We start from the raw sequence: 17,242 nt of genomic DNA, 5'->3' as shown, positions 1-17,242 counted from the left end.
AGACATAAATTACACATACTGTAGAATATACCCTGAAAGTGGTTTTCTAAAATGTGTGTCAGGTATTTTAGTTAACAAAACATCTTGCATAATGGTTTGTTGTTGAATATGCAACCGAGGCAGTCTTATAGCACAGTGTCTGGGGACATATCTTGTGCGTGTGTGAGCGAGTGTGTGTGTGAGTGTGTGTGTGTGTTTGTATTTCGTGGTTTGTTTGTTTTCTTTTAGGGCCTTGAAATATTGTTATTATTTTCGTCTTAAGTGGAGTGAGGCCGTCAAGTAGGAGATATTTGAGTCTGCATTGACATGCAGGTCAGAGGTAATTGGAACTACTTAGACTTTTAACCCAGATTGGTTGTGACAGTTGAAGACTGTCACACTCGCTGGGGCCACATGTAACGTAATGTTCATGGGTATTAAAATGCTGTCAATCTAGCAGGCTGAGAAACCCACTGTCCTTCTGAAGAACACGGTTTAATAATCAGACAAGGTTTTTCCATGACAGAGTTCGGAGTTCAGAATTAGTCTACCAGTCAAGGGATGTTGTTCAGAGCTAGTCCTGCCTGGGTCCCACCCTATATGGCACCCTATTCCCTATGGGCCCTGGTCAAAAGTAATGCATTATGTAGGGAATAAGGTACCATTTGGGAATCATATTAACTCTAAGCTATATATTAGTGGCAGTTATTGGATTCCTTTTTTTCTCTGCTTCCAGGGGATGCAGCAAAGGAATTTGATTATTCTGTAGTTTAAACAACCCAAACAAATAATCATAACATTAACTTGGTCTTTTATACCAACCCTACCTTGTCACAACACAACTGATTGGCTCATTAAGAAGGAAAGGAATTCCACAAATGAACTTTTAACAAGCCACACCTGTTAATTGAAATGCATTCCAGGTGACTACCCATGAAGCTGGTTGAGTGAATTCCAAGAGTGTGCAAAGCTGTCATCAAGGGTGGCTACTTTGAAGAATCTAAAATGTAAAATATATTTAAATTTGTCTCACACCTTTTTGGTTACTACATGATTCCATGTGTTATTTCATAGTTTTGATGTCTTCACTATTATTCTACAATGTAGAAAATAGTGAAAATAAAGAAAAACCCTTGAATTAGTAGGTGTGTCCAAAATTTTGACTGGTACTGTATATGAACTGGTTGGAGACCTGACTTGTCAGAACATCATGATACAGAGCCTTCAGAAAGTGTTCATACCACTTTACTTATTGCACATTTTGTTGTATTACAGCCTGAATTCAAAATTGATTCAATATATTTTTTGATCACCAATCTACACAAAATACACCATAATGACAAATTGAAAACATGTTTTAAAAAATTGCACATTTTTTGAAAATGATATACAGAAATAGTATTCACACCTCTGAGTCAACACTTTGTAGAAAACCCTTTGTTCAACATTTGCCCATTATTCTTTTCAAAATTCTTCAAGCTCTGTCAAACTGGTTGTTGATCATTGCTAGACAACCATTTTCAGGTCTTGCCATAGATTTTCAAGTAGATTTAAGTCAAAACTGTAACTTGGCCACTCAGGAACATCCACTGTCTTCTTGGTAAGCAACTCCAGTGTAGATGTGGCCATGTGTTTTAGGTTATTGTCTTGATGAAAGGGGAATGCATCTCCCAGTGTCTGGTGGAAAGCAAACTGAACCAGGTTCTCCTCTAGGATTTTGCCTGTGCTTAGATCCATTCCATTTATTTTTTATCCTGAAAACCTCCCCAGTCGTTAACTTTTAAAAGCATACCCATAACATGATGCAGCCACCACTATGCTTGAAAATATGGAGAGTGTTACTCAATAATGTGTTGTATTGGATTTAACACAAACATAACCCTGGTATTCCGGACGTTCATTGCTTTTCTACATTTTTTGCAGGATTACTTTACTGCCTTGTTGCAAACATGATGCATGTTTTGAAATATTTGTATTCTGTACAGGGTTCCTTTTTTTCTCTGTCAGTTAGGTTAGTATTGGGGAGTAACTAAAATGTTGATCCATCCTCAGTTGTTTCCTATCTAAGCCATTCAACTCTGTAACTGTTTTAACGTCCCCTTTGGCCTCATTGTGAAATCCCTGAATGGTTTCTTTCCTCTCCGGCAACTGAGTTAGAAAAGATGCCTGTATTTTTGTAGTGACTGGGTGTATTGATACACCATCCAAAGTGTAATCAATAACTTCATCATGCTCAAAAGGATATTCAGTGTCTGTTATTTTTTTTTTTACCCATCTACTAATAGGTGCACTTCTTCGCGAGGCATTGGGAAACCTCCCTGGTCTTTGTGGTTGAATCTGTGTTTGAAATTCACTGCTCAACTGTGGGAACTTACATATACTTGTATGTGTGGGGTACAGAGATGAGGTTGTCATTCAGAAATCATGTTAAACACTATTATTGGATTGAGTCCATGCAACTTATTTGGTTACTTGTTAAGCACATATTTACTCCTGAACTTATTTATACTTGCCATAACAAAGAGTTTGAATACTTATTGACTCAAGACTTTGACATAATGGGGTATTGTGTGACAAAAAAAATCTAAATTTAATCAATTTTAAATTCACACTGTAATACATCAAAATGTGGAAAAAGTCAAGGGGTGTGAATACTTTCTGAATGCACTGTATGTCTAAATGGAGTATAATGTCCTCTGTTTTTATAAAGGACATCAGTATGAGCTGAGGAGACAGAGATGAGTATCTCAGCGTTGGGTTTGATTGAGGATGAGAAATAAGAACTCATAAGCCAAATGCAAATCCTTTCATGTTTCTGACTCTTCTGAATTTGAATATCTCTGGCTCCCCAGACTGTTGTAAGGAAATACATTTTTTTTAATGTAACTCATCCAGTTAGATAAGAAAGAAAACATAATTTATCTTCTTGTTGCCATGACAAGGAAACATCTAAATGCTTTATAGCTGTAAAAAATCAATAACATTCTGACATGTTAAACAATTTATAAAAAAAACAGAGAATCCATCGAACCGTTATACCCCCTGTCAAGTTCATAGTAAAACAATTAATTACAATTCTGCATTTTCTTTTGTTATGCAGATGTATTTTCCCAATATATTTCCCATACTATTAGTAAGGCAGGGTGGGGCAGGCCAAAGATAACTGTATCCCTATATACTCTCTCCTATCTATGAGAATGATTAGGGGGTTGAAATCAGAGAGAAGAACTGAACGGAGAACAGAGGCCCAGGTTAGCTGGGTGTATTCCTAATGCCAACGGTCAGGCTGCTAAATTGAAAGGGGCCCACTGCAGTGGTGGAGGGTCTCTCAGTCTCATTCTTACCATAGCTGGGCTACCAGGTGCTGCAGGGAGGGAGAGCTCTCAGCCTTAATCCTAGACATTAACTGCTTGCTGTAAGCAGGTCTGGGCACTTTACTTACCTCACAGCAGAGTACCCGGATGCCAGGGGCCAGTGGAGAGCGAGGGAGAGACAGGGAGTGAGGGATAGAGGGAAAGAGGTGGGGGGCAGGGGCTGCAGGGAGAGAGAGAGGGTCTGGGAGGGCATGGGAGATAGGGAGAGAGAGGGCAAGGGCAGCAGTGAGAAAAGGAGAGAAACCGAGAGGGAGAGAGAGACAGGGAGGGCCCAGCGCTGGGCCAGGCAAGGAGAATGTAATCTCCAGATTAGGGGCTGAGATGAATTCCTGCCGCCAGTCTGACCTTGTCAAGGAGCCAGAGTGAAATGGAGATTTCAGGACAGCGTCGGTGGGTGGCATGAGTGTTGAGCTGAGACAGCCCTGTGTGATGGTCTGAGTATTGAGCTGAGACAGCCATGTGTGATGGTCTGAGTATTGAGCTGAGACAGCCATGTGTGATGGTCTGAGTATTGAGCTGAGACAGCCCTGTGTGATGGTCGGAGTATTGAGCTGAGACAGCCCTGTGTGATGGTCTGAGTATTGAGGTGAGACAACCCTGTGTGATGGTCTGAGTGTTGAGCTGAGACAACCCTGTGTGATGGTCTGAGTGTTGAGCTGAGACAACCCTGTGTGATGGTCTGAGTGTTGAGCTGAGACAACCCTGTGTGATGGTCTGAGTGTTGAGCTGAGACAGCCCTGTGTGATGGTCTGAGTGTTGAGCTGAGACAACCCTGCGTAGTTGGAGGGTCTGAGTGTTGAGCTGAGCTCTTTCTCACAGCCTGATATCCTGAATTACTGTCACGTTCCTGACCTGTTTTCCCTTGTTTTTGTATTTGTTTAGTATGGTCAGGGCGTGAGTTGGGGTGGGCATTCTATGTTATGTGTTTCTATGTTGGGTTCTATGTATTAGCCTGATATGGTTCTCAATTAGGGGCAGGTGTTTTACGTTTCCTCTGATTGAGAACCATATTAAGGTAGGCTGTTCACACTGTTTGTGTGTGGGTGATTGTTCCTGTGTCTGTGTCTGTCGCACCACACGGGACTGTTTCGTGTTCGTTTGTTTGGTTAGTCTGTTCCTGTTCTTCGTGTTATATTGTAAGTTCTTATGTTCAGGTCTTGTAACGTCGTTTATTGTTTTGTAGTTTATTAAGTGTTTTTCGTCTTCGTTATTATTTATAAATCATTATGTCTTCATACCTCGCTGCATATTGGTCCGATCCTTGTTCCTCCTCAGACGAGGAGGAGAACGAACGTTACAATTACACTGAATTTGTGGTCGTATTAGGAATAGAACAAAGGCATGCTGTGGCATGCAAGGGAACAAAGGCATGCAAGGGTCCTCTGACAAACGGAGATGGAGATGTGGAGGAGGAAGAAGAGAAGGAGATGTTGACAATGTAAATGTAAATGAATTTTAGTGTGATTTCTGTCTGAGATTGATTTAATGAACTGAGGCGAGGAGAGCCTGGTCTCCTGTTGTGAGGAAACTGACCAGGCTTGTTCTAGTGTTACACAGTTCATTAAGGCTTTGCTTCAGAACATTACAGAATAATGATGTTCCTGTTCTAGCATTTCTTTTCATTTGGTCCTTAATTTCACTTAACAGCCAAATGTAAGAATAATTTTCTCCATTGCAGAACTAAAACATCACTTTTAATAAATACAAAAATACAAAAAAACAACAACAGTTTATTTGAACTCTTTTATTTGAAATGTCAATTTAATGTCAGTTTTCCCCCTGTGCTGTAGCCCTAAGAGTCCTGTCTGTCTGAAAGGACAAAGAGAAATTAGTTGTATTCCCTCTGTGTTAATATGCAGTTCTCTTGGCCACAGAATGTCGCCTGAAGGCTGCAGGTAACCACTTAACAGACTGAAACCCAGAATATGGCGCTTTCATCACAGTCTGTCAGTTGTCATGGAAATCTACAGAGAGTCACAAGCAGGGGGCAATTTGAGGGGAAAATAGCGTCTACATCAAATACTGGGCTAACACAGGACTGTGACACATTGAAATGACAGCAGGTAGCTATGGTATTGATCTGTAACCTGGTAGATCAAGCTGCTCAAACCTACAGACCAGTTATATTGTGTTTTTCTTACTAATGTTGTTTCTTCTTACTATAATATACACACACTGTAATGTTGTTTCTTCTTACTATAATATACACACACTGTAATGTTGTTTCTTCTTACTATAATATACACACACTGTAATGTTGTTTCCTCTTACTATAATATACACACTGTAATGTTGTTTCTTCTTACTATAATATACACACACTGTAATGTTGTTTCTTCTTACTATAATATACACACACTGTAATGCTGTTTCTTCTTACTATAATATACACACACTGTAATGTTGTTTCTTCCTTCTATAATATATACACACTGTATTGTTGTTTCATGGGAGGTATGTTGTTTGACTGGGAGGTATTTCAGTATTAAGTTGAGACAGAAATAGGATACGTAGGTTTTCACCGCAATGTTTGGGAAAACGATTAAGAGATGTTGACATAAAACAGGTTAAAGAAAATGTGAACAAATATTTTGTTTCGTTAACTCTAAAGCACCAGTATGTTCCAGCCAATTGAGTTGGAGTCCAATGTAGGAGTCCAAAATGTTTTGTCCATGCTAAATCACAGAAACATTGCATACGATTTGCTCTGACATTCTTTACCATCATAAAAGTGGACTTGGACATGTTCTGCCTGAGTAAGTTTCTACAAAGACCTAATTTCTTTATTTTGGAAAAACATAACATAAACAACATGAAGACAGAATAAGGAGCAGTTCAGAACACATTTAGAAGAAGAACGTTCAAGCATTCGCCCAACTCATGGTGTGTGACCAGTATTGCCCAGAAGCATGTTGCCTCCTGTTTGGAAGAAATGTAATACCTTCAACCTTATGCATCTGTCAACTAGTCTCGAGGAGTTTGGTGAAAATGTCACCGTTTAGCCACCAATGCAACCTATGCATTCCCTACATAGTTTGCATGATCAATATTTGATGTGACTGCCATTAGACCTCTGCTGCTTGATCTTCTCAATATCACATCGTAATATTGACCCTCTCTACAACGTGACATTAGAGGATGTAATAACCTGATTGCCTCCCCGCACCCCCCTCTCCACCCCCCTCTCCACCCCCCTCTCCACCCCGTCATCTCAACTCCTCACCACTCACAGCCTGATGTAGAAGTCAAGCATAATCCTACAGATCTCCTCCAGCTTAATGTATTTTAAATGGAAGGATGGATGTAGTCTAAATCAGTGTGCTGCTTCTCTTAAGTGATTCAATGTCTAATAGAGGAGGAGACAGCTGGGCCAGGCCCCGTACTGTGTAGAGCCTAGCCGTCACCCAAGCTGTAAATGCAATTTTAATGACATATCTATCCTCTTTGATGGAGGAAGAAGAAGCACAACCCCCATCAAATGATACCTTTTTCTTGGAATCAAGGGTCTCGGCAGTGCCAGTTGAAATCCATCCACCGCTACAGTCACCACCGGTTCAGAGGAGAAGAGGGCACTCTTAGTGAAAACTGTGTTCTTGATACGTATTCACAGAACCACTGTGGAAATAGAACAGAAAACTGCAGTTGAGGTTGTTTGGATAAAGGGGACAGCTAGGTTTTATAGATGGCCTAAAATGTGTGGATATTTTCCCAGATGTTTTAAAATCGTTATAGCCATGAACCTTGGGGGTTTTCACTGACACATTACAAATCTGTTGATACCAATAACGAGACGTTGACTCATCCACAGGATACTGAATATTGCCTTGAGGACAACCAGAGCATTGAGGAAGGAAGATAGACTCTCTGTAAGGCATGTTGTGAGGTCACATTAATATTAATCTGGGCTCTCCTCAGAACGTGAGGAATCTGCTCCCTCCTGGGATGAGTTGAGGCTTAGAAGAGATCCCTGCTTACTGATACATCTGTTATCCTAGTTAAGACTCATTTTCTTGTCTTTCATTTTATTCTTGGAATCTAATGCTGTCCAGCTTCATAGAGCCAGGACACAGTCTCCGTTTCTTATTTATTTGATTGCTTTACCAAAACCGTCGACGAACTCACAGCCTATGTAATTTGAGAAGCAGGATTTGAAGATGCGATGATAATAATATGCAACAATTAGAAAGTCAAATCTGGAGACAGCTTGGTTTGCCACTCTGAACTGAACACAGCTTGCCATTTCTTCACTTTATTAGCCTGTATGCCACAGATCCAGAAGTTACACGTTTTTAGTCACTCAGATGTCATGCTTAGGCAGTATATGTCTATTGAGAATGAGTGCGTTTCTGTTGAAGTCCTCCCTCCATTACCCCAGTTACATTGTCCACTGACCAATGCTAGCCTGAAGGTTCTGTTCCCCACCCCACCTGGCCCTTCCTGGCCTCCCTAGCCCCTGCTACATTATCATTTTATTGGCTCCTGAACACAGATGTTATCCATCTCATTGAACCTTCAAGGTTATATCTTCAAATACATCAAAGACTACCCTCTAAACGGGAGGAAGCGTGACAGCCAATATTTTCCATACCCTGGAGATATACTCATCTCTCTACATGCAGACTCCCTCATTATCAATTTTCATGAGGTAAAACATGAAAGCTATTCAAATGTCTGGGAAACTCAAATTTGATCTACCTACTATTAAATTGCAAAATATTACAAACCAGACAGAGAGCTTCGTCCAATGAGCACGATGAATGACTATGATATGATTTGAACCATATCCAGTTCATTAATACCATTGCCAAAAGAGCCTATTTCACAGTTGACTGAGCAAGCAAAAAGGTGTGAGCCTGAGTGACAACAAACCAACTGTCAAACTGGCACACTTAAAGGCTATTATTTCAGTTCAACAAACTCCTTTTAAAAAAGGGACAAACATCTTTTGATCCTTTGATCACATTTTGAATGTTTGTCTTAATCGTTTGTAGTCATTGCCTCGTCTTGCCTTTTTTCTTCTCCCTGTAGAAATCGAAAAATTGCAAAAAGATGAAGAGAAAGAAGAGAAAGAAGAGGAGAAGTTTATCGACGTGGTCATCAACAAGAACATGAAGCTGGGCCAGAAAGTGTTAATACCCTTCAAACAGTTTCCCAAAGTAAGTACTGCTGGATTTGGGCTAGAGATTTTCAGATCATACTGTGCAACTGCAGTCAAATAATGGCTTCTTTTCAGTTAGCTTCTGGGATTTTTTCTATTTAAATTTTACTTCCAGACAACAAGCATCGGACAGTTCAAGTATTTATTTTTACACAATGAAACCTGTATAATTAAGTAAACCAATAAGTAAACAGTACAGTGACTACAAGAAGAGATAACAGAATTGGGCCATGATCACATTGCCTTCTCCATACATCTCATTTATGTTTTTATAACATTACAGTACAAATTACCCTTCATTTTATAGAACCCCTACCACTCCGATCTGTCAACTATATGACCTTGTTCACATCTCCATGTGCTTATAACTCTTTATATTCCCTTATGCTTATGATATTCCCTTATTCTTTCCTTTTGATACAAAGGCAATGACTCTCTACTGACGCATGTTAAAGGTTGCTATTTCCTGCAGAGATGTCTAGGTTTAAATTGTTCTTGGTCTTTTAATTTCTATCTAATTGCTTTTGGCACCTTGCATGTTTTCATTGAAAAGACAAACCAGGGGAAAAAATATGCAGGTGTGTCGAGGCCAAAGCAGAGATTTTCAGTAGACATCCAATTCAGTACCATCCGTGACCTATGTGTTCCTTGTAAATAAATAGAGTCTAACAATAGGTAAAAAAGAGCCAAAGAGAAGAGAGAGAGAGAGAGAGACCAGGAGAAAAAGACACCTGCACTTCCCTTGTTTTGCTCCAACAATAAAAACAGAGCCATGTGCATACTGCACCACACACACACAGTCACACACACACATACACACACACTCACTCACACACCTCTCAGAATGACCGCCATGTCAGGATGAAACAGCCCATGCTGTTTGAGTGATAATGCTGTGCTCATCTAGCCATGTGATGAGAGCCCTTCATCCCCCTCAGTCCTCCACTCTGAGACAAAGCTCCCAGCATCAACAGCAGCGTTTAATGGAGCCACACAGCAGCTGCATGAAAGCCAGTTCCCACAGGGTCCCTAACAGGGAGGCTAGTAGCGTAGCAGAGAGGCTAGCGTAAAAAAGAGAAGCCTCTCTCAGGAGATGATGACATCACTCAGGTTTTCACCTCTCTGAGAGAGGCTGTAGATAGATGACCTGCAGGAGCTTCAACACAGTCTGCTGTGGCACCCTATTCCCTGTTTAGTGCACTACTTTCGTAGGCGCAATCTTTTTTTAAATGTGTTTTTTACATAATGTGGTGAGTCCTATTGATAAATATAGCTATTTTGCAAGGGAGCTCTGGTTAGATATTTACAGTGTTCTGTAACTTAAACAAACTGATTGTGAGAGCTACATTTTGTCCCTTTCTAAAATAATTACAATGACATTAATAAAGGGAGATGTAATGTCATCTAGAGACCCATCTGTGTCTCAAAGGAGTGCAGCTAAACACATTTGCTTTGACAGCTTTGATAAGTGGGGCCGCTAATACGCTGTTTAGAGCCTCAACAAGCCACCGAAGGAAGACAAATTCAATTTGTTCAATCTGACAGGTAGCAATGGGCTAGAGTGATCGCTGTGCCTCCAATGGGATTTCTCCCTGAACTACAAACATCACCTTTTGGCTTTCGCCACTGAAGTGGCTCGCTGCGTTTCCCAAAGCGACCGTTTAGACTCATGTTCAGAGGGTTTATATCCATCTTCTAAAAACACGGCTTTATAATAATATGAAACAGGCAAGGACACCAGAGAGCAGGTTCCAGACGTATGGTTTTCTAGGACAAATAAAGTTTAGCTATGAAATAAAATACCTAACACTCTTAAATTGGGCCACTGGTTAAACGCTAGTTCAACCTGAATGATCATATTCACCTAGCAGCACAGTTCATTGCTGTGCTACGATGGAGAATGGGTTGTGCATGTTATGCATGTCTGCTTGTTATATACCAATTTGCGCTGGAAAACAGAGAAGCTGGAAAACAGAGTAATCATTTACAGTTGTGATGAAGTATTAGTGATACAGTGAGAGTGGCTTAGAATTGATTTATGTGTAAGCGAAGAGAGGACTGCAGCTAAACAGGGGCAGACAGGGACAAGAATTTGGCCCTGCATTTTATCCACACCAGCCCACATAACTGCACGTACCACCGACTTGGCAGTACAGCACAGCGTTTCTCAATCCATTTTGCACCCATGACTGGTCCTCCTCCTTTTTTTACCAGCTCATGTTAAAAACAAATACAATATGTAAAAACACCACTTGAGATACAACTCACCACTATAACTGTTCCTCTGTCTGGAGATAGAACTCACCACTATAACTGTTCCTCTGTCTGGAGATACAACTCACCACTATAACTGTTTCCTCTGTCTGGAGATACAACTCCCCACTATAACTGTTCCTCTGGAGATACAACTCACCACTATAACTGTTCCTCTGTCTGGAGATACAACTCCCCACTATAACTGTTTCCTCTGTCTGGAGATACAACTCCCCACTATAACTGTTCCTCTGTCTGGAGATACAACTCATCACTATAACTGTTCCTCTGTCTGGAGATACAACTCCCCACTATAACTGTTCCTCTGTCTGGAGATACAACTCCCCACTATAACTGTTCCTCTGTCTGGAGATACAACTCACCACTATAACTGTTCCTCTGTCTGGAGATACAACTCACCACTATACCTGTTCCTCTGTCTGGAGATACAACTCACCACTATAACTGTTCCTCTGTCTGGAGATACAACTCACCACTATAACTGTTCCTCTGTCTGGAGATACAACTCACCACTATACCTGTTCCTCTGTCTGGAGATACAACTCACCACTATAACTGTTCCTCTGTCTGGAGATACAACTCCCCACTATAACTGTTCCTCTGTCTGGAGATACAACTCACCACTATACCTGTTCCTCTGTCTGGAGATACAACTCCCCACTATAACTGTTCCTCTGTCTGGAGATACAACTCACCACTATAACTGTTCCTCTGGAGATACAACTCACCACTATAACTGTTCCTCTGTCTGGAGATACAACTCACCACTATAACTGTTCCTCTGTCTGGAGATACAACTCCCCACTATAACTGTTCCTCTGTCTGGAGATACAACTCACCACTATAACTGTTCCTCTGTCTGGAGATACAACTCACCACTATAACTGTTCCTCTGTCTGGAGATACAACTCACCACTATAACTGTTCCTCTGTCTGGAGATACAACTCACCACTATACCTGTTCCTCTGTCTGGAGATACAACTCCCCACTATAACTGTTTCTCTGTCTGGAGATACAACTCCCCACTATAACTGTTCCTCTGTCTGGAGATACAACTCACCACTATACCTGTTCCTCTGTCTGGAGATACAACTCACCACTATACCTGTTCCTCTGTCTGGAGATACAACTCCCCACTATAACTGTTCCTCTGTCTGGAGATACAACTCACCACTATAACTGTTCCTCTGTCTGGAGATACAACTCACCACTATAACTGTTCCTCTGTCTGGAGATACAACTCACCACTATAACTGTTCCTCTGTCTGGAGATACAACTCACCACTATACCTGTTCCTCTGTCTGGAGATACAACTCACCACTATAACTGTTCCTCTGTCTGGAGATACAACTCACCACTATAACTGTTCCTCTGGAGATACAACTCACCACTATAACTGTTCCTCTGTCTGGAGATACAACTCACCACTATAACTGTTCCTCGGTCTGGAGATACAACTCACCACTATAACTGTTCCTCTGGAGATACAACTCACCACTATAACTGTTCCTCTGTCTGGAGATACAACTCACCACTATAACTGTTCCTCGGTCTGGAGATACAACTCACCACTATAACTGTTCCTCTGTCTGGAGATACAACTCACCACTATACCTGTTCCTCTGTCTGGAGATACAACTCCCCACTATAACTGTTCCTCTGTCTGGAGATACAACTCCCCACTATAACTGTTCCTCTGTCTGGAGATACAACTCACCACTATAACTGTTCCTCTGTCTGGAGATACAACTCACCACTATACCTGTTCCTCTGTCTGGAGATACAACTCCCCACTATAACTGTTCCTCTGGAGATACAACTCACCACTATAACTGTTCCTCTGTCTGGAGATACAACTCACCACTATAACTGTTCCTCTGTCTGGAGATACAACTCACCACTATAACTGTTCCTCTGTCTGGAGATACAACTCACCACTATAACTGTTCCTCTGGAGATACAACTCACCACTATACCTGTTCCTCTGTCTGGAGATACAACTCCCCACTATAACTGTTCCTCTGTTTGGAGATACAACTCACCACTATAACTGTTCCTCTGTCTGGAGATACAACTCACCACTATAACTGTTCCTCTGTCTGGAGATACAACTCACCACTATAACTGTTCCTCTGGAGATACAACTCACCACTATACCTGTTCCTCTGTCTGGAGATACAACTCCCCACTATAACTGTTCCTCTGTCTGGAGCTACAACTCACCACTATAACTGTTCCTCTGTCTGGAGATACAACTCCCCACTATAACTGTTCCTCTGGAGATACAACTCACCACTATAACTGTTCTTCTGTCTGGAGATACAACTCACCACTATAACTGTTCCTCTGTCTGGAGATACAACTCACCACTATAACTGTTCCTCTGTCTGGAGATACAACTCACCACTATAACTGTTCCTCTGGAGATACAACTCACCACTATACCTGTTCCTCTGTCTGGAGATACAACTCACCACTATAACTGTTCCTCTGGAGATACAACTCACAACTATAACTGTTCCTCTGTTTGGAGATACAACTCACCACTATAACTGTTCCTCTGTCTGGAGATACAACTCACCACTATAACTGTTCCTCTGTCTGGAGATACAACTCATCACTATAACTGTTCCTCTGTCTGGAGATACAACTCCCCACTATAACTGTTCCTCTGTCTGGAGATACAACTCCCCACTATAACTGTTCCTCTGTCTGGAGATACAACTCACCACTATAACTGTTCCTCTGTCTGGAGATACAACTCACCACTATACCTGTTCCTCTGTCTGGAGATACAACTCACCACTATAACTGTTCCTCTGTCTGGAGATACAACTCACCACTATAACTGTTCCTCTGTCTGGAGATACAACTCACCACTATACCTGTTCCTCTGTCTGGAGATACAACTCACCACTATAACTGTTCCTCTGTCTGGAGATACAACTCCCCACTATAACTGTTCCTCTGTCTGGAGATACAACTCACCACTATACCTGTTCCTCTGTCTGGAGATACAACTCCCCACTATAACTGTTCCTCTGTCTGGAGATACAACTCACCACTATAACTGTTCCTCTGGAGATACAACTCACCACTATAACTGTTCCTCTGTCTGGAGATACAACTCACCACTATAACTGTTCCTCTGTCTGGAGATACAACTCCCCACTATAACTGTTCCTCTGTCTGGAGATACAACTCACCACTATAACTGTTCCTCTGTCTGGAGATACAACTCACCACTATAACTGTTCCTCTGTCTGGAGATACAACTCACCACTATAACTGTTCCTCTGTCTGGAGATACAACTCACCACTATACCTGTTCCTCTGTCTGGAGATACAACTCCCCACTATAACTGTTCCTCTGTCTGGAGATACAACTCCCCACTATAACTGTTCCTCTGTCTGGAGATACAACTCACCACTATACCTGTTCCTCTGTCTGGAGATACAACTCACCACTATACCTGTTCCTCTGTCTGGAGATACAACTCCCCACTATAACTGTTCCTCTGTCTGGAGATACAACTCACCACTATAACTGTGCCTCTGTCTGGAGATACAACTCACCACTATAACTGTTCCTCTGTCTGGAGATACAACTCACCACTATAACTGTTCCTCTGTCTGGAGATACAACTCACCACTATACCTGTTCCTCTGTCTGGAGATACAACTCACCACTATAACTGTTCCTCTGTCTGGAGATACAACTCACCACTATAACTGTTCCTCTGGAGATACAACTCACCACTATAACTGTTCCTCTGTCTGGAGATACAACTCACCACTATAACTGTTCCTCGGTCTGGAGATACAACTCACCACTATAACTGTTCCTCTGGAGATACAACTCACCACTATAACTGTTCCTCTGTCTGGAGATACAACTCACCACTATAACTGTTCCTCGGTCTGGAGATACAACTCACCACTATAACTGTTCCTCTGTCTGGAGATACAACTCACCACTATACCTGTTCCTCTGTCTGGAGATACAACTCCCCACTATAACGGTTCCTCTGTCTGGAGATACAACTCCCCACTATAACTGTTCCTCTGTCTGGAGATACAACTCACCACTATAACTGTTCCTCTGTCTGGAGATACAACTCACCACTATACCTGTTCCTCTGTCTGGAGATACAACTCCCCACTATAACTGTTCCTCTGGAGATACAACTCACCACTATAACTGTTCCTCTGTCTGGAGATACAACTCACCACTATAACTGTTCCTCTGTCTGGAGATACAACTCACCACTATAACTGTTCCTCTGTCTGGAGATACAACTCACCACTATAACTGTTCCTCTGGAGATACAACTCACCACTATACCTGTTCCTCTGTCTGGAGATACAACTCCCCACTATAACTGTTCCTCTGTTTGGAGATACAACTCACCACTATAACTGTTCCTCTGTCTGGAGATACAACTCACCACTATAACTGTTCCTCTGTCTGGAGATACAACTCACCACTATAACTGTTCCTCTGTCTGGAGATACAACTCACCACTATAACTGTTCCTCTGTCTGGAGATACAACTCACCACTATAACTGTTCCTCTGTCTGGAGATACAACTCACCACTATACCTGTTCCTCTGTCTGGAGATACAACTCCCCACTATAACTGTTCCTCTGTCTGGAGATACAACTCCCCACTATAACTGTTCCTCTGTCTGGAGATACAACTCACCACTATACCTGTTCCTCTGTCTGGAGATACAACTCACCACTATACCTGTTCCTCTGTCTGGAGATACAACTCCCCACTATAACTGTTCCTCTGTCTGGAGATACAACTCACCACTATAACTGTTCCTCTGTCTGGAGATACAACTCACCACTATAACTGTTCCTCTGTCTGGAGATACAACTCACCACTATAACTGTTCCTCTGTCTGGAGATACAACTCACCACTATACCTGTTCCTCTGTCTGGAGATACAACTCACCACTATAACTGTTCCTCTGTCTGGAGATACAACTCACCACTATAACTGTTCCTCTGGAGATACAACTCACCACTATAACTGTTCCTCTGTCTGGAGATACAACTCACCACTATAACTGTTCCTCGGTCTGGAGATACAACTCACCACTATAACTGTTCCTCTGTCTGGAGATACAACTCCCCACTATAACTGTTCCTCTGTCTGGAGATACAACTCCCCACTATAACTGTTCCTCTGTCTGGAGATACAACTCACCACTATACCTGTTCCTCTGTCTGGAGATACAACTCACCACTATACCTGTTCCTCTGTCTGGAGATACAACTCCCCACTATAACTGTTCCTCTGTCTGGAGATACAACTCACCACTATAACTGTTCCTCTGTCTGGAGATACAACTCACCACTATAACTGTTCCTCTGTCTGGAGATACAACTCACCACTATAACTGTTCCTCTGTCTGGAGATACAACTCACCACTATACCTGTTCCTCTGTCTGGAGATACAACTCACCACTATAACTGTTCCTCTGTCTGGAGATACAACTCACCACTATAACTGTTCCTCTGGAGATACAACTCACCACTATAACTGTTCCTCTGTCTGGAGATACAACTCACCACTATAACTGTTCCTCGGTCTGGAGATACAACTCACCACTATAACTGTTCCTCTGGAGATACAACTCACCACTATAACTGTTCCTCTGTCTGGAGATACAACTCACCACTATAACTGTTCCTCGGTCTGGAGATACAACTCACCACTATAACTGTTCCTCTGTCTGGAGATACAACTCACCACTATACCTGTTCCTCTGTCTGGAGATACAACTCCCCACTATAACGGTTCCTCTGTCTGGAGATACAACTCCCCACTATAACTGTTCCTCTGTCTGGAGATACAACTCACCACTATAACTGTTCCTCTGTCTGGAGATACAACTCACCACTATACCTGTTCCTCTGTCTGGAGATACAACTCCCCACTATAACTGTTCCTCTGGAGATACAACTCACCACTATAACTGTTCCTCTGTCTGGAGATACAACTCACCACTATAACTGTTCCTCTGTCTGGAGATACAACTCACCACTATAACTGTTCCTCTGTCTGGAGATACAACTCACCACTATAACTGTTCCTCTGCAGATACAACTCACCACTATACCTGTTCCTCTGTCTGGAGATACAACTCCCCACTATAACTGTTCCTCTGTCTGGAGATACAACTCACCACTATAACTGTTCCTCTGTCTGGAGATACAACTCACCACTATAACTGTTCCTCTGTCTGGAGATACAACTCACCACTATACCTGTTCCTCTGTCTGGAGATACAACTCCCCACTATAACTGTTCCTCTGTCTGGAGATACAACTCCCCACTATAACTGTTCCTCTGTCTGGAGATACAACTCACCACTATACCTGTTCCTCTGTCTGGAGATACAACTCACCACTATACCTGTTCCTCTGTCTGGAGATA

At 41.9% G+C, this 17,242-nt stretch overlaps 1 protein-coding gene across 2 annotated transcripts in view; it reads left to right on the top strand.

The window, feature by feature from the left end:
* The window catches only part of LOC139558508 (KH domain-containing, RNA-binding, signal transduction-associated protein 3-like), a 164,069-nt gene that overhangs the window by 70,675 nt on the left and 76,152 nt on the right, over positions 1-17,242 (top strand). For both annotated transcript variants that reach the window (XM_071373671.1, XM_071373670.1), the window contains exon 2: positions 8,382-8,509. In XM_071373671.1, the coding sequence (XP_071229772.1) occupies positions 8,382-8,509 (128 nt within the window). The remainder of the gene's footprint in view (positions 1-8,381; positions 8,510-17,242) is intronic.

Source organism: Salvelinus alpinus, chromosome 29 (genome assembly GCF_045679555.1).
Source record: "Salvelinus alpinus chromosome 29, SLU_Salpinus.1, whole genome shotgun sequence".
NCBI classification, from domain to species: Eukaryota; Metazoa; Chordata; class Actinopteri; order Salmoniformes; family Salmonidae; genus Salvelinus; species Salvelinus alpinus.
Note: the sequence above shows the minus strand (reverse complement) of the source record. Positions and strands in the feature narration are given on the sequence as shown.